The sequence below is a fragment of the Tiliqua scincoides genome, chromosome 3, assembly GCF_035046505.1.
Source record: "Tiliqua scincoides isolate rTilSci1 chromosome 3, rTilSci1.hap2, whole genome shotgun sequence".
NCBI lineage: Eukaryota > Metazoa > Chordata > Lepidosauria > Squamata > Scincidae > Tiliqua > Tiliqua scincoides.
In genome coordinates this window covers 67,462,241-67,486,605 of record NC_089823.1, presented here as the reverse complement: position 1 = coordinate 67,486,605, position 24,365 = coordinate 67,462,241, and the positions used below count along the sequence as shown (strand labels likewise).

At 41.9% G+C, this 24,365-nt stretch overlaps 1 protein-coding gene across 1 annotated transcript in view; it reads left to right on the top strand.

The window, feature by feature from the left end:
* The first annotated feature begins 703 nt into the window (after positions 1-703).
* The window catches only part of MAOA (monoamine oxidase A), a 43,970-nt gene continuing 20,308 nt past the window's right edge, over positions 704-24,365 (top strand). The window contains exons 1-5 of the mRNA XM_066619648.1: positions 704-821; positions 17,229-17,323; positions 17,904-18,041; positions 19,118-19,222; positions 20,502-20,593. Of these exons, the coding sequence (XP_066475745.1) occupies positions 776-821; positions 17,229-17,323; positions 17,904-18,041; positions 19,118-19,222; positions 20,502-20,593 (476 nt within the window). The 5' untranslated portion in view covers positions 704-775. The remainder of the gene's footprint in view (positions 822-17,228; positions 17,324-17,903; positions 18,042-19,117; positions 19,223-20,501; positions 20,594-24,365) is intronic.

The following is a 24,365-nucleotide window of genomic DNA, read 5'->3' as shown; positions in this document are numbered from 1 at the left end:
GTGTGGGGGGGGGGGGATTGGGGATGGTTAAAATTTAGGAGTGGAGAAATAAAAGTGAGAGGGGTGGTAGAAAGAGAGGCAGAAAGAAAGGATCTTTCCTTCTAAATCCTAATCCCCTTATCTTTTCTCCTCTCCTATAAACACAACTCAATTCATTTTGTTTTTCTGCAGATAGGCTCAGTGCCTGTTCTGTCAACACACACCAAAAGAGCCACATTCTCCTAGGCCAGTGGGTTGGGACCCACTAGGTGGGTCGTGAGCCACTTTCAGGTGGTTGCCCATTCGTTTCAATATGCTAGCTACCATGGCATGTGACTGCATTTGGGGCAGCAATGTGCCTGCCTGCTGATGTCATGACATGACAGATTCCCCTTCTCCCAAAGTGGGTCCCGGTGCTCGAAGTTGGAGAAGCACTGCCCCAGGCAGCGCAAGATCTGGAGCCCGGCAGGACGAGGCAGCCACCCAGTGAAGGGCTCGTCGCTTGACCTGCTCCAGCAAGAGCGAGGGACGGGTGGGGAGGGCGGCGGAGCAGCTCGGGCCAGGCTGTCCTTTCCCAGGACCTGCCTGGCTGCGTGACAAGCCGTTCCTCTCCCGTCCCCGGGCTGGCCTGGGCAGGGGCTGACACTCGCGCTCCTGATTGGCGGCTGCGGCTGCGAGGGGCGGAGGGAGAGCCCGCTTGGAACTTCCCTGCCGCCGCCGCTGTCGCGCCTCGCGTGCAAGCGGCAGGCAGGCAGGGCACTCGCAGCGCGCGCGGAGCAGGCAGTGGGTGGCAACCATGGCCAACCAGGTCGATGTGGTGGTCGTCGGGGGAGGCATCTCAGGTCAGTCAACGCGCCCTCCAGCCCCGACACGCGTCCTGGGAAACCAGCCGCCTGCCCTCGTTCAGACGAGCAGAGGCGAACTCGGGGTGGGAGGGAGGCGGAAAGTTGTGCGTGCAGCAGGCACAGGCAGGGTCGTGGCCCCAGCCCCTTCTCTGCCACGGGAAATCCCTGCAGCTTGCAAGCTGTCCACTTCTTAGTCCTCAGCTGGGGGGAAAGGGTGATTCCTGAATAAATGTGAAGGTTACACGTAAAGGCGCTTGTTTCCCGGGTGTAAGACTTTACCAAAGTCTTACTGGACACCGAGGGCTTACTTCTGAGTAAAATAACTAGCACTTCTGGTTATACCTTTCGTAAATGGATGCAGGGGGTCTGTGGAGGGGGGCTAAATGTCCCGGTGCTGATGCACCTGACAAGGTGTGAACACCAGCCTGTTAAAGCTTATTGCCGGGGATGGACCAAGACTCGGGTGACTTGGACTCAGGTTGCGAAAACACGTGTTTTCCGTGACACGTGTGGGCTCGAGTCACGCGTGTCAAAAACTTGGGCACTGATTCAGGGCTTTTATCCTAAAAATTAAAAGACCCAAACAGACTGGAGTCAAGACTTACTTTTGTGTGTGTTTGCAACTCTGTTTTGTGTCTGTGCTTGCTTGCTTATTTTTGTCACTTCCAGGGCTTGACTCGCTTTTCAAAAAGACTCAAACTTGAGTCAAATGGTTTGAAAAAGATTGGATGTGAGTCACAATGGCCACCGTTATGGCTTGTGGGTAACTTGAGTCAAGGGGACTTGACTCGAGACTTCGTGCTATGGCTCCGGCACATCACTGCATATTGCATAGAAAATGGGCTTGGCTTTCAGGTGCTACCAGTCTCTTGGCTTCAGTGGTTACCTTCCGGAATATCACTGGCTACTTGTCCCTCTTCAAGTTCTCCATCCTTGGGTGCTTGTGTAGAGGGTGGACTTTTCCCAGCCTTTCAATGGGTCAGACAGGGATGTTTTAATCCAGTATGGTGACTGCAGGCTGCCCAAACCAGAAGTCATTCTTTAATTGGGGAAGTATATAACAGGGTGTGGTTTGTTTCCAATGCACATTGTACTGGTTCAGTTTATTTCTTGTCTTGCCTTTAAAATTATTTTCACGTAAAAATTTTTGGCCACAGTATTCTTCCCCAGTAAGCAGGCAGATTTGAGGTAATCCTCTCTTGTTTTCCTTGCCCAGTTAACAAACAGGAAGCAGTCTCTTTTTAGTGTTGAGTACTTGGAACACGTGTCATAGACAGCCAAGGGACTGATTGCTGAGATGCATCTTTATATTTTCAGTTCTTGTCAGAGAACATGATACTCTATGACTGCTTGTGACATTTAACCCCTCTTCCTTGGCCACTTCAGAGACATAGTACACTTGAGCCACATATGTGACTTGCTAGATATGTTAGAACTATAGCCAGCACATTTATAGCAGTTATAGCTTGATAGCCCTATTTTTCCCTTCTCCAGTACGGGCTTGTTGTTCTGACTCTTACATTTAGCTTTTAGTGTATGTGGATGAGTGTGCTCTTGTTGATCTTAAAACAACATGCCTTTAAAGTCTCATGTGAGAAGCCCCTGTTGGTACAATCAGCAGTTGTAATATTCAGGTGGCAAAACATACCTATAGGAAAACTATAAAATAGAGCTTACAGATTAAGAGTACAATTATTTGCACACTTGCTTAGAAATAAACCAGACTGGAACTTGTGGGGTATTGAACTTCAGAGTAAACATGCAGAGGAATAGGCTGTAAAGTGTCCTTTATAGAATTAAGGAAATATGAAAACCCAATCTTCTCTTTTTCTGCTAGTTCTTCAGATCATGAAGGATGCATCAGACAAAGCAGGAAATGCAGAGTACCAGCCTTGTTCCTGTTCTTCAGTACCAGTTGGCTGTATCATTTTGTTTCTTGGCTGCTTGCCACAGCCAGTGCATGTGGAAAAGCTTTGATAGTGCACTGAAAATGACCTCTCTCCAAGCCATTTTCTCACTGAGCTACTAAGATTCAGACATCCCACCAGTTGACTGACAACAGTTTTATTATCCTAGCTGAAAATGAACTGAGGTTTCTTATAAAATAATATTGGAAGCAGGGCTAAGTTTCAGCCAGGGTGCATGTGGCCTCTGAAATGGTTTTCAATACATTGTTCCAGATTTAGAGCACATAATTTTAAAGGTTGTGGTCCTTTTATAAAGGTTTGGCAGCAGACTATTCAGAAAGCAGTCGCTGCCCTACTTAGGAGCTTTCTTGGGGAGAGAATGCTTTCTGAATAGTCACCACTAAATAATCAGTCCCCAAAAACCACCTTTAGGATACAGGGCTCCAAGGTTAGAAAACAATATTTGAAGCAGACTCTATTTTGTCTATGAAATTAAATTTCAACTACAGTAATGAGGGAGCTACTAATGTGATATTTACTGTTGGTATACCATAGTGAAACTGTAAACTCATTGTGCATCACTCTGGTCAAAATCAGATTGAACTCCTGTGTTGTACAGCTGGATGTGCCAATGCAGGGAGTTACTTTAAGAGACAGAAAACATTTATTCAGATCTATTTCTGTTTGTGTGTGTGCCTGTGTATCTTGCTGCTTTGGATAGAGATGGCAAAGTGCAGATTTTTTCATGGTCTTTAGCATGTCACACAAATATTTTTAAAATGCATCTTTTAGCATTTATTTGGGGTAGATAAAACTAGGCATTAATGCTTTTGACTAAATACCAAATAGCATGTCATACGAGGAGATTTGTGATTGATAAATATGAGGTTCTTCTTTTTTTCCTTTGCCTATTTGTTTGGGAAAGTGCAACAGTAGAGCATGGGCATTGTACTATTCCTTCTGCCCTGTTTTCCAATATAAATTGCCCCTCACTGAGCTTCCTGTGAGAAAAATAAATGTGTGAGAAAAATGGGAAAGGAGGAAAGTGTTAAACACTTGCACTATCCCATGCTGTTTCCCCAATCAAATTAGCATGCAATCCCACATTCACGAACACATACCTGCAGCTGCCTTGAGGTTGTTTTTTTTAAAAAGGGTAAAATGTTGAGAACAATCAATCACAAATCTCCTGGCATAGTCTCATAGTTGGCCTTGAGATAAGAATTCAGCCTTGGCCATAATTTATGTAGCATAATTTGATTATTGCTCTGTGGTGTGATTTTATGACATTGCTAGGAGTTCAGGGCATAGAAAAAGGTTGTGTTGAATGCTGAGATATGCAGAAAAAGGATGGGCCTGACAGTAAAGACTAACAACTAAACCTGGTTCTCACAACCCTCTTTGTTCATTGGATACGAGAAAAGGGAAAAGCAAATCACCTTAAACAGGCAACAAAGAAAGGGATTCCAGGGATGTAGGGCCATGATCACAAAGGTTGCTTCCATTCTTAGTCCTCACAGTTCTCAGCTAGTGTGCAGCCTCCTCCAAACATTACCCTTCCCCCCACACACACATATTTGAGTCAGTTAGGGTGCAATCCTAACCCCTTATGTCAGTGCTTTCCAGCATTGACATAAGGGCAACGCAGCTCTGAGGTAAGGAAACAAACACTACCTTACTCTGAGGAAGCCTCCGTGAGTGACACCCAACTGCAGGATGCAGCACATGCCCCATTGGCACCGCTATGCTGGTGCTGGAAAGCACTGACATAAGGGGTCAGGATTGTGCCCTTAGTGGAATAATTTCAAGTTGAGGTGTCGGTTTATAATGTTTCAGACACTTTGACATTTCATTTGAAAACAGGGACGCTTGTGAGTTTGTAACATCTATGTTTTCTTATGCTAAGGATCTATAGTTATCCCCCTTCCCTGCCACTATGTATTTGCTAAAGGCACTTCCCTGTTTCCAGTACATTGTCTTTATTTATTCTGCCCTGGCTTTGGCAACAAGAAGTGTTTGGAAAACTGACCGTAACAGACTTAGTTTAATTTAATGTTTAATAGAATGTTTAGTGGATCTAGTTATACTACAAGATGTATCCACTGCTTGCTTGGATGTTTAGCTTCTCTAGGGACTTGAGCTCGGAACTGAAAAATGAAGAATTGTACTTGTGTGCATCCTAACATTTTTTAGAGGATTCCTGTAATATACCCACAAAGAAAGATAAGGAGAACCAGTTATTGAAAGAATGACCAGAAAATAGGGACTGTGACTGGTAAATAAGGGCAGTTGTAATATATATGTCTTCAGTCTTCGGAGAAGGCACTTTTGGTTGTGCCACCATTAAAAGAGGTCAGGGGGATGATGGCCAGAAATACCGTGTTTCCCCGAAAATAAGACCTACCCCCAAAATAAGACCTAGTGTGTTTTTTTTAGAATTGCTGAAATATAAGAACTACCCCGAAAACAAGACCTAGTTGTGATCAGGGCCGGGATGGGGGGGGGGGCAGAAGGGATCTATAACTATAAAGGGACTTATAGTTACTATAACTATAACCATTAACTATAAAGGGACTGACTTCTGAGTAGACAGGCAGGCATCCTCCTGGACACTGAGGGGACACCCTCTCCACACCTTCCAGGGAGTAAGTCCCATTAACTATAAAGGGACTGAGTTCTGAGTAGACAGGCAGGCAGTACGTTGTTGTACGTTAAAAAAAGTAAGGCCTACCCTAGCGTGTGTTTTTTTGATCCAAAAAAAATATGAAAGTGTCTTATTTTCAGGGAAACACGGTAGGGTTGTGCCACCATTAAAAGAGGTCAGGGGGATGAAATAGGGCCACCTTGCTGTTGGCGCCTGTACTATGGAATTCCCTCCCCTTTGAACTGAGAACAGCTCCCTCATTATTAACTTTTTGGCAAGGCCTGGAGACATTTAAATTCTGAAAAGTCTTTGATACCTTGTACGATCTTAGGGTATGGTGGCTGCAGATTGATCATTAGGGGGCCATGACTGGTATTTTTCCACCACCACAATTCTGATCTAAAGTTCCCATTGCCATGGTTTAGGGTTGTGCTGCCAACCCCCTCCCCCACTTCCAATATTTGGTAACGTAAACATGGAAGCAGGACTTGTGCATCTGGTTTGACCCTAGGGTCAGCTGACCAGTTTGTATCTGAGTGACATTTGAATGGGAGACTTACCAGCTCTTTGTTTGTTGGTTGGTTTGTTTGTTGGTTTATTTGAATACCCACTCCATTGCTGCTAATGGAATAAGGTCGTGCCTTGATATCAGCAGGGGTTTGATTCTGGGACTTCTTGCTGATACCACAAAATGTGTTAAATAACAGCAGTTTAAAACAATTAAATAGTGTGTCCCTTTACAATTGTGTTTTAAAAACAGCTTTTCTGACTGTTGTAGAGAGTCAGTTAGCAATTAGAAATGCAAAGGACCCCCTGCCTTTGCCTGGCTCAGCTGAAGAATATAATGATTGCTTGCATGACTGTCTTTCTACAACAGTAAGAAAAGTAATTTTTTTTCCAAACTGTGATTTTAAAAGGATGGATTTTTATTTCTCCTCCAGGGATCAGCACATTTCTTCTCATTTGCAGTGGCCATTCATGTTGAGTCATATCCATGTATAAAAAATCTGTATATAACAAAGTTGGACCTGTACTACCATTTTAAGGGTGTGATCTTAACCAACTTTCCGGCACCAAGTTAAGGGTGGTGCAACTCCGAGGTAAGGGAACAGACATTGCCTTACCTTGAGGAGGCCTCCATGACTGTCCCCCCAACTGCAGGGTGCAGCACATGCCCCACTGGCACAGGTATGCCTGTACTGGAAAGTTGGTTAGGATTGTGCCCTAAGAAAGATAAAAAAATTGTTGTATCAGTGGAATTCTTATGAACTCAATATTGATTTTAGTTTTTCCCTGCTATACTGCGAAGATGTAGGAAAGAAAAAACCATTCTTTTAGTGCAGAGAAAGTTAATGAAGGCAATTTTGTCAAATAATATTGGTGAAGAGTGCTTTGAGTTCATGGGCAACTTTAATAAAGGTTGGGATGCTGTGATCTTTTCCAGTGCTTTAGAAGTTGTAATGGAAGTATGTAAACATGAAAGCGAGAGAGCACTGCAATCATATCTATCTCCAATTGGAAACATATAAAATCTAAGCTATGCTCATAATTAGTTTCTAAAATGATCTGATTTGGCACACTTGCCTTTGATGTTTGAAGCAACAATTGCTTACTACTCTGTTCAAAGATGTCCTGCTGACAAGTCAAGTGGCTTCTCAGATTTGTTGACAGCAATGGAAAATGAGTTTCCTGCTATGTTTATCTATTAAATAAGACCAAGATACCTGAGCAGAAAAAAGAAAAATAATGTAGTTCCAAACCATTCTATGTGAAATATAGACTTGCTAATTTAAATGTAAATTTAAGTAGTTTGAAATATTTAATAGTAAAAGAAATAATAAAGGTGAATGTTATAATGAAAACAATATAAATCATACACTGCATTGCTTGCCGAATGAGAGCCCAATCCTGTGCATCTCTACTCAGAAGTAAATTCCATTATAGTCAATGGAGCTTACTCCCAAGTACGGGTGGGTAAGATTACAGCCTAGCAGCCCAGTCATAAAGGTGGCGCTGCCACTAGGTGCAAAGCAGCTACCACTACATTCTGAGACCCCCATAGCAGCCGCTGGGGTGCTCCTTGGGGGAAGGGAACTTTGGTCTCCTTCCTCTGAGGAAAGCCCCAAGCCCCACAATGCATTTTCTCAAGTCTGTGCCAACTTTTTTGCCAGTGCAGAATTGAGAGAATTTGTGTTGGGGTTTCTGGCCCAACACGGAGTTAAAGATCCGGCAGAGCAGAAATCAACCGGACCCACTTTCTTCTGGCCCAGTTCCTCCCCCCGCCCCATTCTACCCACTCCCTTCCTCCTCCCTGTTCTAATACTACTTATCACCTGCTGGATCACTGGCCAGCCCTCCTCTCTGGGTGCCACAGACATGCCTTACATTTGCGACACTCAGTGTCAGTAGTACAACCAGTGCAAAAGAGCTCAGGATTGGGCTCTAAATCTGTCTGCAGATCTGTTTTTGGACAAGAGATTAAAATTTTGCTTTTGCCGAAAATGCAGAATTCATTTATTCTGTTTTAAACTGTGAGATTCTGGCACAACATTGGAGCCAATGTTTAAGCTCCCTGGGACAAGGCAAAATTTGAGGGCTTTCAATGCTGTAAAACTGATAGAATTAAAGTGTAAAGCATATTGTTTAATCTTGAAGGCTGCCATCTTATGCTTGCTTATCAGAGAGCAAACATATGTGATTGTGGATGAAATGAGAAAGTGTGACCTGATGAACTGGCTAAAATTTGCAAAAAGAATAATATTTGCAACCTCTGAAGATTCAGTGTTCCCTAGCAAACCCTAGTTTAATTTCAAGACCAAAACCAGGTCATACAAATATAGGGCTAAAGGTTATTTTTCAGTGGAAGTCTCTAAATCTGTACTTGCAGTATGAACTTTGAAAACCCACAACTATGCTCCACCCATTCAATTTATCGGATGGTATCATGTGTGCTTCAGAGTTCATAGTCAAAGCTGCTTTATTGCCCCACTTAAAAGCTATCTTGCTCAAGGCTTCCAAGGCCATTTGTGATATCAAAGCAGTTGAATTGGTAGCAGCCTGGCTGTCACACCAACAGCCTCCACCAGCTTCTCTAATGTTACAAAGGGGGGGCCTTGCAAATCTAAGGCCAGGCAACTAACTGATTCACGGTTAACAATCTAAGTTCATTGTGACTCAGGGCTACTGAGTGGAGGAGCAACCCTGATACTGAGAGTCAAGACTGGGGAGCAATGAGAAATTGCTTTTTTCAAAGCTTTTTACTTTGTCACCTTAAAGCATGTTCTACAGTGTAAGTTTTCTGTCTGTCATCTTTTCATCAGTTTGCTTCAGACCAGACTACGAAAAGGAAAATTGCAAGCTGAACCTTTTGCCTGTTCATTTTGCACTTGGGAAGACTGTGGATGACAGAACTTGAGAAGTTCTGCCAGAGATTAACCTAGTATTAAAAGCAATAAAGGTGTTTGTTTCCAGTGAGTAAGATAGGATTACAGCCTAAGGGCCCAATCCTGTCCAATTTTGCAGCACCAGTGCAGCCACAATGCAGCTTCGAAGTAAGGGAACAAATATTCCTTGTCCTTGAGGAGGCCTCCATGATTGCCCCACTGCAGCGTGCAGTGATTGCCTACATTGCAGCGTGCAGTGTATGTCCCATTGGTACAGCCGCATCATTGCTGGAAAGTAGCGTAGGATTGGCCCCGAAGTCTTACTGAACACAATAGGCTTACTTCTGCATAAAATAAATAACACCATATTCAAATACCTCTATAGCATATTATAAAAAAATGCAAACCCAAACATTGTTGCACAATCTATTGTAAAAATTAGTGAGAAGCTTGTCATTTTTATTTCTATAGCACACAGTTACTTAGAGGACTGCAACTTCATCTTCTTTGGAGTAGAAAACATAACATCAGAATTGGCGCTGTGAAGTGTGCATAATAATATCTGTAATCTGTTTTGTGGAACTCTGTAAAATAATTCTTGCTAAACACTTTGTATATGAGAAGTGCTGTATAAAATCACTATAATTCTGCAGTAACAGTTTTTGCACAAATTCTTACCGGGATAATACCTTTCATCTTGTAGGTAAATGAGCATCTTGTAGGTAAATGAGCAAAGTGTAGAAGTATCTACGCTTCTAAGAAAACACAATTTGCTTTTCTGAATGGAAGCAGTGGTCCATCTAGTCTCTCACACTGGCCAGCCAGATGCTTTGCGAAGTTTTCAGGCAGGTCACAATTCCCTGTTTGCCCCCATGCCTGATAATCAGAAATACAGGTGAAGTCTGTTTATCCATGGGTTTTTCATTCGTGGATCTGGCTCAGCGCAGGTCCCCTGGACTCCGTTGAGCTGAACTTGGCTCCACCTGAGCTGCATTCAGAGCTGCATCCCCTCCAGAGGGGACAGAAAATTGTGGATTTCTTTATCCACTATTTTTGGTATCCGCTGGGGGTCCGAGAACAGATTCCCCATGAATACCAAGGCCCCACCTGTATCCCCTGGCTGTGAATATGAAGGTTTTGTTCCTACACATTGTGACTATTTGCATTGATAGATCAGTCCTCCTGAACTTTTGCTAACCTTTCTAAAATCAAGTCTCTTCTGCCATTAGCTGCAATATAGCATTGCTATCACTATGCATTCTGGATATTGTTTATAAATCGCATGATAAAATGCCCTTTCTTCACCTTGTTCATTGCTGATATCCAGCTACATGATACTGTTTTGTTTTCTTTTGTTTTTCTTAGATAAGTTGTCCAGAACTGCATACAGGTCTTCAAATGCATGTGAGCCAAGTACTTGTAAATGTCACAACTCAGATGAGGTTTGCTGGCTGCAGTAGGCCCTTTATGGCCCATGACAACTGTAACAGGTCCTCTGGCTCTTGGAAGCTTAGTTTTATATCAGTGTCCACATCTGCATTATCTAAATGTAAACAGAGGTTTGATCCATTGGGCTATAAAAGAAAAAGGTGTTCAGACATGATACTGACCACACAGTCCCTTCTGTGTAAAATAATAATGTCTTATTCGAACAAACCATATGGTCTAGAAACTGCTTGAGATAGATTTTGACTAGGATCTTGTCTTTTAGCTGGTAAACATCCAAGAAAAGGGAAGTGTGCCAACTCTGTGGATTTGTGAGCTTTTCTGCTGGGCTTGTTTCTTCTGTTTGCTTTCACACTGATGGATAACATATGGACCTCAGAAAAAGTTGGTCTGCAGCATGACAGATATGTGAAAATGCAGTTAAGTAGATGTATCCCTTCATTCATTGAACAGCTGTAGGATAAACTAGGGCAGCCTAACCTTTCAGTGGTTACGCCACAATTCCCCTTACCGTGTGTTATTGACATCAGTGGGATTCCTATAGCATAAGAAGTTATAGGATTGTAACTTTGGTAGTAACGAAACAGTAGCACTCTAAGCCAGAAGTGCATTGCATGCCTTGCTCTCTAAGTAGTTGTGGAAATTCAACAAGGGGAAATGAGGCGTGGAGGAAAGTGGGCCAGTACTGTAGTCTCTGACACAGTATCTGACACAGTATAGGTAAGATAGGTAGACAAAGTTTTTGAATGTGGCAGGCTTGCTCAGTTTTTGAAAATTATTTTCAAATTTTATTAAAATCGCACACTACTATACAGTGTATCAATTTCATAATCACTAAATCTGAAAAGGTATCTGTTTATTGTTCCTTCTTTGATAACCATAATGCACTCAGTAGCAAACCAACATGGTGTTCTTTCAAACTGAACCTGACTCTAATAATCTCTTGATAGTACCACATGCAGCGCAATCCTACCTTGTGCTGGAACAGGCAGGCCAGGAGGCCTGCGCTGTATCCAGTGCACGATTGGGGCCAGAAGTGGCTCAGCCGGAGGTAAGGGGAAACTCTTCCCCTTACCTCTGGGTAAGCCACCACAACTCAATGGGTCTCCTCAGACTTGCACCACCTTAGGAGATGGCACAGGTCTGAGGAGAACAAAGCGGCTTCAAGCTACTCTGCGCTGCTTGAGGAACAGGGTTGGGATCCAGCATAACAGCCGGGTCCCAGCCCCACCCACCCTCCACCCACTCCAGAAAGCCTCACTCCTGCCTCCCCGCCCTCCCCAGACTCCTGCGTTGGCTGAGCTTGTCCGACGCTACCCTCCTTCGCCAAGTTGGTACGAAAGCTGGTACAGCCTTCATGGGCCAGCGCATGTCCCTGCGCCAGCCCAGCTGACTCCCAAGGACACACAAACATGCTTTACAGCACGTTTGCGACCCCCCCCCCCGGGCCAGTGCAAGAGACTTGCACCAGTCTAGGGTGCTGTAAGATTGTGCCCTTAATTATCCAATTAATTTGGGAAGCCTCATAGAAATACATTTATTTTTATGTAGAGAAACATTAACTTGGGATTAACTGACATTTTCATTGTTAATATACGTACTTGTTGGTAGCTTGATCAAATCTTCATTCAAATTGCCTTCTGCTATGGTTAGCAGAGCTAATTTAGTAACCTGAATCTCTGAAGGAATCTTGAGCAAGGTGTTTGTGAAACTTGCATTAAGTCCATGGTTAGCTGCTCCATCTCTGTAGGATTGTTACTACTAATTTATTGCTACATGCATGTGATAGTTACCTATCAATGTCAATACTTGGAAGTAACAACATTTCTAAATTATAATTTTAGAAACAAACATGTTCATACTGATAATGAATCCACTGTTTGACGAAACCTTGAAATACAGTTTTATAGCAAAGCATATGAGTTATTTGATGTTGTTAACAAAATACCATTACAAGGCAACCTCATATTGGAAAAGGGAAGAAGTGTTGGAAAGTTTATCCCTGAGGGTGTTGTGGAAATGTTATCAGGCTCGTATTGGCTGTTCCACATTTGCTTGGCACAGAGATTCCTGTTTGACTAATGAGAGCTGAATTTAAGATGGCCACTGCCAGATTTCATTTCTCAGTTGTGTGTAGAAATAATTAGATTTTCCATCAATGAAGCAGTGAAAGTAAATCACAGCAAAAGTGCATCGTTATGGTGGAGCTTTAATGTAATAAAGATACATTGATAATTAGCTTTCTTTACCACCCTGATGTGCTGTAAAAGAATAAGAAAGGTAGAAAAATCAGTACCAATTATGACCATGGAGATCTGCAAAGACAAGCCCATAAATGCAGTTTCTGAACCTATTATTTAGCTACCTAAGATACTGCTACAGAGGCCTGACAACTTTTGATACACTGTAGCAACCATACTTTATTGACATATGGATTATTTACTATCACAGAGTAAAAGCTTGTAGTCATTATTGATTATTTTTGGTTCTGAGCTAAAATGGAGCTTAGGTAAGTACAGGTCCAACCTTGTTATACACAGATGTTTTTATACACGAATTTGACTCAACACGAATGGTCATTGCAAATGAGAAGGATTGTACTGAGTCCTGGAGAACCGGAAAAATGCATCCTTTAACTATAACTTCCTTAATGCAAGTGGGGGCCATCATTCTCTCTCCAAGGCAACCAACCCCTCCCTTCTCCCTGAGCAGGTGAAGAAAAAAAACCTGGCTCCAGAGAAGCTTTCTAAGCACCAAGGAGGGAGACTGATTGATGGATTGTCTGCTTAATGACTCTATCTTACATCATGATGGTCAGCAAGGCTGTTTTTAAATGTCTCTAGCAAAGGCACATTGTTTTTTAAATGGATTTGCTTTAATGTGTTTTTTGCCATTTGTGTTTTCTGGGACCAGAACGATAACACTCAACCTGTAGATGCAGGAAAATTGTATAAAACAGATCATTACTCTCTGTGCGAATAAAGCCCCCTTTCTCCTTTTTTCAGAAGTGGCAATTGATTTTGCTCTTGAATGGTACCTAATGATGGTGTCTCTCAATTAACCACTTTAAATGCCTCTCATGTTGGAACCTGGATCTTATTGTTTAGCCTTGTCATGACCTTGGCAACTCCTAATCATGCAACTTTGGAAGTCACTGTAATATTTTCACAGAACACTAACACTGTTTTTCTTTGAGTGTTTTCAAGGAAGTAGGTTTAACTAAATTATCCTGGCAAATTGTTGGTTTATGACAAATGCTTTGCAATCCCTTGTCTTGTTCAAAAGCACATTAACAGTCCAAATCTATGCAGAGTCTGGCATGCTGAAGCCCTTTTAAAGAAATGGGCTCTGGCACACTAACTCTGCATTATGCACTAATGCACTCTGCATTAATTCAGGCATAAAGTTATTATAAATAATAATGATTATATGGATATAATCATCTCCTTTTCCATACCACATTTATACTCCAGCGCAGCCTATAGTTTTTCATGTTATTTCATAATTCAAAAGAGCCTATGCATATCAAATAATTAGTGCCACTAGAGCCCACGTTTCACATATTAGATTCTGGCAGGTTACCTTGCACATGGAACACATTTAACTTACTGTTTACGCACGTTATTTAAAATAATGTCCAGATAATGTACCCAACAACTTTCCAAATGTGGCAACAGCAGTTGAGGGGATCTAACATTGTCAAATTGATTTGGGATACAATTTTCTTGTTTTGTTTTGTTGCAGCAGTTCCAAGTAGATGGAGTTTGTCTTGAGTTGTTATGGAAACCCCCGGACAAACTGTTCAAGTGGCTGTAACTTATTTCTCCTGATCGAATAATCTGGCTGCTCTATGCCTTGAACTTGCAAACAAGTCAAGCTTTTGATGGAAATGAGTTATTTGTGACATGCTAGAAAACTGACTCTGATATCTGTTTAAAGTACTGAGGTGTAGCCTCGTAGAAGTTTTGTAAAACTATAGTTGGAAGAAGTGAGGGACATTAAAAGGCCTACAGTAGTTCTTATTATATGAATATATATGCCTGGAAATCAATGGAAGAAAGTATACTTCTGTTCTAAGATGGCAACAAATACATACTGAATGCAGACCGCTTATGTCCTGAGGTGGCCACCTGTGTGGGTTAGTGGGTGGTGAGTGCACTGACCAGCTTGTTGTCTATAACATCCCACTAGGTGATGGGGAGAGTTTATATCCCAAATCCTGCTATTGCACATTTCTGACTAGTTGGAGGGAGCATTGTGACATTCACCTTGTGTGACCAGACACTACAGACTGGGTTGGTATATGATTATAGTTACCCCATGGTGGGTTTTCAAGTGGCCATCCTAAACAGAATGGTAACTTGTGCATTTGAACTTCTTACAGAGAGAAGCGTATGTGGGCAGCGTGACTAGATGTACTCTTTTTCCAGGACATGTTCTTTTTTTTTTAGCCTCATGTTCTGGAAAATAACTTAAATGTCCTCCATTTCCCTGTGAGTGGACCCCTGCAGGCAGTGCATAGTCTTCTTGTAATTATATGCAATATAGTTTTAAATATAATAAGTAATATAGTGTTTAACCAAGTGAAATCAATATACGAGTGTTTTTAGCTTTTATTTTGCCATGTCCTACATTTTTTGGATATCCTACATTTTGTCCTCTCTTGTGGTTGTGATATCTGGTCACCCTGACTGTGGGGGACCAGTTTGGAGAAGAAAAACAGTCAGCAGTGAAAGGATTAAGTGTCCTACTTTGTTCCCATCCACTTCCTTATGAGCTGTTTCTGGGAGGGTGTGTGTGTGTGTGTGTGTGTGTGTGTGAGAGAGAGAGAGAGAGAGAGAGAGAGAGAGAGAGAGAGAGAGTGTGTTTTGAGTTGTAAGCATCTGCATGTGACATCTAGTTTTGCACCCATTCACAGAAAATGCGAGAGTTGTTTTTCTTACTTGAGTAGTACCTTACTAGTAGGAGTTTCCAACATCTGATAAGGTTGTTGAATGGGGGAATAATTGGCACAGGCACAAGCATAAACAAGAAGAACAATATAGCCTGTTTTCTTGTTTTGAACACTGTTGAACAATGTTGCACTGTTTAAAACAGGCTTTCCAGGCTTCTGTTCCTTGGCCCAAAAGCCAGGCGCAGTGCTTCAGAGGGCTTTCTCTGGTTGTTAGCAGAAAGAGCCCATGGCTGGATTCTGTTCTGGTACCACAAGAAAAATTTGGCAGAGCATCTGCTTCCTTCCTCTGATTGTTGGGACCTCTGAGACATTTTGTGTTCCTAAGAAATTCCTTTTCAGTCACAAGGCTTTCAATATTCCTAGCCAATTACTGCTAGGGAAAGCATTACTTATCCTGCCATTTTTGTTTTAAAATGTCTTGGTGTTCTCTGTGAGGCACTGTTGCCTAGCGTCACCTTCATTAGTTCTCTCAAGAGTCTGACCTAGTTTCAGCATCTTGTTCTCATTGGAAGACCTTTCAGTTATTTTTTTTTGTACTGTTCAGTTATATTTTTTTATACTGTAAGCCCAGTGTACCTAATCTATCACTTTTGTTTTGTTACTTTTGTTATGTTAAGCCATGGAACTCTCCACCATTCAAAATTATTTACAGTCTAAACCGGGGCGTCAAACTTGCCTCAAGCAGATGGCTGAATAGCATTCATGGTACCATGGTTCCTTAAGTAGGAAGTGATGTCATTAAGCAGATGATGGACAGAAATAAGCACTTTGTTTCATGTAGGAACTTCATTAGCTGCAAGTGACAGAGGAGGAAATGTGCAAATCTTGAGCATATTTTCAAGTTATAGGAGAGCCCAATTATCACACAGGGCACCCTTTCAGCAGCTCCACTTCTGCCGAGGTGTCACTTCACAGTTCGGCAGCTGAGAAGTGGTCTGCAAAGTCATGCCTCAGAGGAAGCGATGCTGCTGAAAAAGCAACCTGCATGATAATTGGGCTCTACCAGAACCTCGGCAGTGTCTGTCTCTGTCACCCCTCTTGGTCTGCCCTGTAGCATTCCATGCCTTCCTCCATCACTCCCTCCCAAAGCCTTGGCAGTAGCAGTGCTGCAGACTGGGTGGTGCTGGGTGAGCCCAATTATCATGTGGACAAGACAAAGAGCTTCTGCGGACCTTATGTGGCCTGCAGGCCTTTGTTTCACACCCTTAGTCTAAACCAGGGGTGTCAAACTCATTTCATACGGAGGGCCACATAGCATTCATGATGCCTGCTGAGGGCCGGATGTGATATCATTAGGCAAGAAGTGATGTCATTAAACAGGTCATAACCAAAAATAAACACTTTTTTTCTCACTTAGGAACTCATTAGCTGCAAATAGCAAAAGAGAAAATATACAAATCTTGATCATATTTCAAGATATGGGAGAGCCCAATTTTCATGTGGACTGCCCTTTCAGCGGTAACACCTCAGCACTACTCAGCAGCTGAAAGCCTGAGGGCCGTATAAAAAGCTTCCGTGGGCCGCATCCGCCCCCCCCGGGCCTTATGTTTGACACCCCTGGTCTAAACATTCAATGTTTATGCATACAGTTGCATCACCTCAAATATGCCAATGGGGTTTGCATGTACAGTGTGTGCTTTCATATGTTGATCTCCTTGCTCATGAGAAAACTAGTGTGGTAGAAGCTGACCTTTGATGTACAGTATGTCCTGCTGAATGTTTTGTAGTTCACACTGTAGTGACCTGCTTTTTAGATCTACAGATTACACAGTTACACTAAATATGAGTATTTTAAAGAGGATTTATTTTGTTCATTCTCAGATTTATTCTTGCTTAGTGTGGCAATGCTCCGGAAGCAGGGTTAGGCTTATTGTTGAATTATGTTTATGTTTTATGTTTAGAACACAAAGCAAATGTTACAACTCTTTGCTTCTTTGTTAATTGGGTACTAATTATCTGGTGTGTTAAGATAGGGGTTCAACTGAACGGAAGATTAATTTAAGATATTAATGTTTTGATGTTAACAAATTCTTTTTTTAAAAAAATAATACTGTATTAACTTGGTTTTAGGTATGTCAGCAGCAAAGTTGTTGTCTGAATCTGGACTTAGTGTTGTGGTTTTAGAGGCTCGTGACAGAGTTGGAGGACGGACTTTCACCATTAGAGTAAGTAGTACTGCTTTTTGTTTAATTCTAATATATGGCGTAAACATTGAATTTTATGACATATTTGAAGTGGACTTCTTATGGAAATGTTCTGCTTAATCTGGCACAGCAAAGAATGTTGTAGAACTTTAAAGGTGGACAGATTTGATTGTGACATAAGCTTTTGTGGACAAGAGCTCATTTCCTCAGACACTTACGCCACTGTAAATCTGTGGCACAAAATCTTAGTCTGTTGTAGTGTAACAAAAAGAAAACAATAAACATATTCTCCCCCCCCCCCCATTTAATCATATACAGTGCAGTTATACACACGTTTAAGCTGGTATCAGTTTAACTGGTATCACAAAACTTTGCCACAGGAAATAGCTTTCACTCAATTGTATTAATTTGGCATTCGTGCAGCACATGTGAACCACCCTTAACACTATTGCAGAGGCATCTTTTCATAAAATGCAAGTCCTCTCTGGAGCTTCTTTTGCAGGATGTCCAGCAATCATATTCATTAGTTCTTAGTTCCTAACAAAGGGTGCTTCACAGTGTAAAATACAAGAATTGACTTCTGTGAATTATCTTTTGACAGAACAAGGAAGTAGGCTATGTTGATGTTGGGGGAGCCTACGTTGGACCTACCCAGAATCGACTTCTCCGACTGACAAAAGAACTTGGCATTGAGACGTACAAAGTGAATGAAGTTGGGAAAAACATCATACATAGAGCTGTAAGAATTTCATTTTTTATATCTATTTTTGGAAACATTTTTACATTAGAAAGTATTTGTAGATGGATTGTGATGAGAAAGGCATAGATTTCAAGCAGGCCTTCTGTTTTATTTATTGAGAGCTGAAGATTTTTTAAAATATATTTTATTCACACTTGCTTGCTTTGGAAACATGAGTGAAAGTAGTTGATTCGGGATTTGATACAATCCTGAATCCTTGTAGACTTGCAGAACAATAATTCTTATGAGAGAGCAGCTCTTCTAAAGGAAATGGAAAGGGAAAAACCTTCTAAAACTTATAACACAATCTTATCCAGCACAGGAACAGTAGCTTCAAATGGCCACTGCCGAATCCTGTGCTGGATCTGAGCAGGCTGGAAATCTCCTTGGGGGAAGAGGATATTCATCCCCTTATGTGAAGCTCCAGCCTGCTGAATGGGGTTTCTCATGTCTGCAGCAGCTATTTCACTGGTATTGACTTGAGAAGCCCTGTGTCAGGCTTTTGAGCCCAACATGGGGAATAGGATTTGGTGGAGGAGGCAATCGTGAAACCAGAAGTGGGTTGCAGTTGTATTTTTTCAATGTTCTGAGGCATGGGGAACCTTGCAGAGGACTCTGTAGAGTTTGCCGCATCCCCCAGAGGCTAGCACAGACAGAGGTAAGTTTTGAAAAAAAACAACAAAAAACCCTCTGTTCCTGGTGTGCTTTTTTTACTGACATTGAAAGTCTCAACCTTATGTAACCATTTACCTTGTGTAACCATCAAGAGAGTTAAATACTAGTTAATCTTTACATTGAGCAGTGATCAGGATCAGAAATGACTCTCCTTTTGTTGTGATTGTGTGAAGTAACAATTTATAGGAAAGAAATTGTATTACAGAATCTTGTGAAAACCATAACTGGCTTTGCTTATTTGCTGACGTCTTCAGGTTAATTCGTCTTTTTAAATGCATGTTTGTGTATTTGTTCATAGTTTTGTTTACTGACTTAGGCATGATAGCTGCATGTTAATTATTGCCTGTGAAGACTTAAGACTAACTACTGGAAACAAGCACATAGTTGACTATCTATTTCAGGGGAAATCCAAGTCATTCCAGGACACCTTTCCTTCAGTATGGAATCCTTTAGTAATGCTAGATATGAACAATTTTTGGAGGACAATGGATGAAATGGGAAAAGAGGTATGTTGCTGTGAAAGTATTCTGTGTACCAGGGGGAATAGCTGAATATGTTTTTGCAATAATTATAAACGCTTGCCTGAAAAACTATTTACTCTCCATCTAGATAGCGTGCACCATAAAAATCCACCAAAGAACAGAAGACTCTTCATTTAACCTTGTACTTCTTTATACCTTGTTTATTTCTTTTAAGAAAAACAGGATATACTGTATATACTTGTGTATAAGTTGTAATATTCATGCCAAAAAATTTACCCTGAACACCTGGGTCAACTTATACACGGGTCAATACAGTAAATGAAGCAGAAGCTTCTGGTAGCTTGTGGGAAGCTTAGCAGCTGTCTGGTGAAGGGGTGGGTGGAACTGGACTGAGAACCAGGACACGGGGAGGAAAAAAAGGAGAAATTTTACTAGTATTCAGAGGCAGCCATTTTAGCTTCTCCAAACAGGAGGAGAAGTGAAGGCACTTATGGGAATTGTAGTCTGTATGAGGGTTGCTGCTATGGAAGTGCAGCACTTACGCCTCGCAAAGCCTCCTCACAACTCCCATAAGCACCTTCATCTCCCTAGGTAAAATCAGACCAAACTATAGTCAGACCCCACCTAAGTTTAACCCTTGATTTATCAGAGGGTCATAGAAAATTCCATGATTTTTGACTCAAAACCTGCCCTTGACTTATGTGGGACTAACTTATAGGCGAGTGTCTACAGTAAATCCAGTAAAGCATCATCATTATATAGTATAAACTTATAAAACCTCTCATGGGCCTTGCAGGGACATCTTTGGTACCCCTCACCCATGCATGCCTTTTGCTGTTAAATAAGGCTCTTTGCTCTATTCCCATTCTATTTGATTGGGGCCATTACATACATGGGCATTACATATCTCATTTAGTACAGTGGTTTGAGTAGCTTCCAGCTTATTTCCTAGGGCCAAAAATAGGCTGTTAAATGGTTGGGTTGTTTTTTATTTTAATAATGTATTTGCACTGCAGGAACGTTTAAAACAATGAAATGAGAGTTATTATGCATATGGTATGGTAGAAATGTAGATTTAGTGAACTTGTACAACTTGGAAAATATTCCTGAATACACTTCCCATCATCAGAGCACTTGTCAGCTGGTGGTCCTAGTTCTCAAAACAATAGTGTACCCATTAACTTTTATCCCACATGAGTTTACATCTGCATATAATTCTGGAATTGCGTTAGTATAGTTTGATATTAATATGCTCATGCAAATAAGGGCAATGTATTAGGATTACGTTTTTATTTGCCTTTAGATTCCTGCTGAAGCACCCTGGGATGCCCCACATGCTGCAGAATGGGACAGAATTACAATGAAAGAGTTCATTAACAAACATTGCTGGACAAAGTAGGTGCTCCAATTCATTTTGAAATGTTACCTTAAAATGATGATTGTTTCTTAGCTTGTTGCATGATGCCCTGCAAGCTACTTATATCAAAGGCATGCAACCCAATCCTATTCTTGTTTGTATACTATGTTCAGTAGTATTCCCAGCTCAGTATTAGCTAGGAATACTGATTAGAATTGCAGTCCTATTCATGTCCCCCTTCTCATCAAGTAAGAGCCTTAAAAAAGCTATAGGCACTCAGGCCTGACTAAAGGGAAAGTTTGCTCAACAAATCTGATGTGCTTGGAATCTGTGAAATGAGCTTTTCAAAAGGTCAAGTCAAAGTGACACAAGTATGAAAGGATCATACAGAGCCCATTCCAGTGCTCCAGGACTCACTCCATACAGTGTAACCTAAATGGGGTTCCCACTCATGCAAGAGTCACTTCAAGGTGACTCTTCAGTCACTTCAAGGTGATTGATGTATAAACTGATTCATAATTTCATTTAAGGTTGGCCCTTGTTATCCACGGGGATCTGTTCCCTGACCCCACACAGATGCCAAAATCTGCAGATATTGAAATCCACGGAGGGGATTGTCATAGGACCTCTGAACGCGACCGGAAGTGGCTTCTGGTCAAGTCTGGAGGTGTTGTGAGACGTGGGGAGGCTGCACCCAAACTCCTTTCACCTTAGAAGGCCTGCCAGAAGCCTCCGAGAAGCACGTTCCTCACAGAAATCTTCGAGAGACTTTCTGAGGCAAAATGAGGCCTCCTTGCCTCCCTACACCTCCAAACAACCAGACACTTCCAGTGTACCTCCAGTCACGCCCAGGAAGTAAGGTGAGGCACTTCAGATGCGGGTCGGGGACATGACAAAGCCCGACAAACCCTGTAATCGGTTCTCCTGCCATATCAATGAAATATGAATGTTCTGTAGTACTTCTCTCAGTACCCTGAGTAGACTGGGTAATATGGCTTCATCTCAAGCCCTTCTTTGGGACCACTGATGAGAAGTTCCCACAAGATCCAGGTTACCCTATGTTGCAGAACATCCATATGTGATCATTGCAGTGCAAAATTAATTTATGAACTGGATCTGGGGAACAGTTCAATGAATGTGTTACATATATGGAGCTCTTTGTCATGCTAGGTTAATTGGGAACTTCTGACATTGCAGGCTGCAGAGGCTGGCTATGCAACACTGGTGAAGAGTCACTGAATTGGGATGATAATGTTCCTAAGAAAAGTGGAGAGTAATTTCATAAGTGATAGCAAAAGGAGATTATTAAACTTTTCTGTCCCCCCATTCCTGTCCACATGGGAAAGCCCAAGGCATACTACAATTCAAAAAGATAACACAAACACACACACGTACATACGTTTACTGCTTCATATGTACTCTCTGTCTCTCTCTCAGACTGGGTCTCCCTGACCCAGAATTAAACCACATTGGGGGAATTTATACTTGAGAGGTCAAAATGCAGTGTATGGCAATTTTGGGATCATTAACTGGATAGAGGAGTGAACAACCTCTAAGGAACTTTAATGAGATTAATAGCCAATAGACAAAGTTTTCCAAAAGAATGTAGATTTGTATTGAGATACAGGAAAACAAGAAAAAGGCAACGTTTACTTGTAAAATCAACTGCATGGACATTTAAGTGGTTGTGTGTGAAAGAATACTTGTGAATAGCTCTGTTTGGACAGACAGTGGCGTCACTAGGGTTTGTGTCACCTGGTTCAGGGGGTTAGTACATCACCCCCATGATGGACCTCCTCCCATGCAGTGGGCGGGGCAACAACCCAGGTGGTGGGCATGGTGATGTATCATCACCCCACCCCTGCTGGTTTTTTGGCTCTACCTTTTGAAAGAATAGAGATTTCAAAGCCCTTTTTTCATTGCATTCTGTTGTAAATTACACGTCGGCTGGTATATAACATGATGGTATTATTCCTACAAACCGCGATTTTGGTCAATAGTGGTGTCACTTCCCCAGTGTGTGTCACTTCCCCCGAGTGCATCACCTGGTATGGGCCGCACCCCCCCACATCCCCCTAGCGATGCCACTGTGAACAGACATGGGTTAAAGGGGGAGAGAGGTTGCCAGTTGAGCTGAATTTCTTCCACCAGGTATGATCCAATGGTGGAGGGGGGAGGTTATTAGCCCTAGATTTAACAGTTATGTGGAAATGGACAATTTTAGAAGGGAGAGGGAGTTGTTACAAGGATTCAGGAAGAGAGAGATGGCTTATCCTTCATCTGTGGGTAGACTGGGGGAGAATGGCCTTCTGTGAAGCAGGCCTGGGCTCCTCAGCTTTGGATCCTGGAGAAAAAGGAAAAATGCAGCCACAGAGGTCCTCCTTGTTGGGCAGTGAAAATAGCTGCTCTGGGAGATGTGCAGCTACAAGGCAAAAGCCTTTTTATGTGGGAAAAACGTCCCCCCAAAACAGTAAGAGTGGAAGTCTCTATTGTAGGAAAAGGCAACGAAAACAGCAGCATGGATGCCTTTAGTGGGGAAGGAAATGCCAAAATTCTGCTGCTAGAGCAGAAGTAATTAATAGGACATAAGATAAGCTACGCAGTGCAAAAAGTGCATAAGGTTTTTCATTATGCTCTTGCATAAAATGCTGTTTTCAGATGCAGACCATTTTTTAAAATTGTTGTAGCAAATAAATATGCACATTTAATGAGTAAATATATGAATTAGAAAACTGAACAGTTGAATAACTTAAAGCGGTGATTTAATTAATCAAGAATTCTTTAATATTTAAATTAAGGCGTGGGATGTGTGTGTTTGCATCTTTCATTATATGTGAGTGGGGCTAGTTGCATATATTTTCTGAACTAGCCTTGTTTTATATTTTAAGTTACTTGAAGACTTTTTTTTTGCAGCAGACCAATATAACTATCTTTCTGGAATATGCGAAATTGTTCCCTTTAACTGGGGCTAGTGGCACAAAAAATGGAATAGCTTTTGTAACTGTACTGTGTAATATAGGGACAACTTGGAAGAAGACTGGAAAAACATCTATTATTATGATGGATTTTTGGAGGATTTTGAAAGGATCAGATGTCATTTATTCTGTAGGAATGACAGATTTGGAGTGCAATCTTAAACACACTTCTAGTCTAGACCTGGGTGCCCAAACCCCGGCCCTGGGGTCACTTGTGGCCCTTGAGGACTCCCAGTGCAGCCCTCAGGGAGCCTCCAGTCTCCAATGAGTCTCTGGCTCTCCAGAGACTTGCTGGAGCCCATGCTGGCCTGACGCAACTGCTCTCAGCGTGATGGCCAACTGTTTGACCTCTTGTGTGGGCTGTGGGATGAGGGCTCCCTCCACTGCTTGCTGTTTCACATCTGTGATGCAGCAGCAGCAAAGGAAAGGCTGGCCTTGCTTTGTGCAAGGTCTTTTGTAGGCCTTGAGCTATTGCGAGACCTTCATTCATTCATATAAGTTTCATCTCTAGTATATTCATTTTGTAGATTTATTCAAATTTGAAATGTAAATTAATTCTCTTTCCCCCAGCCCCCCAACACAGTGTCAGAGAGATGATGTGGCCCTCCTGCCAAAAAGTTTGGACACCCCTGATCAAGACTATAAGACCCACTGAACGCAGTGGGACTTGGGTTTGAGTCAGTATGCATAGAATTCTGTTACACATGTGATTATTGGTGTCTGAAATCTGCAGAGCTAAGATGTGGGTACACATTGTGTTTTACACATTGATGCTGCTTGAAAAAGGTCCTATGTATTAATTATAATATATAGGGCAGCCCATCATGTGGATCTC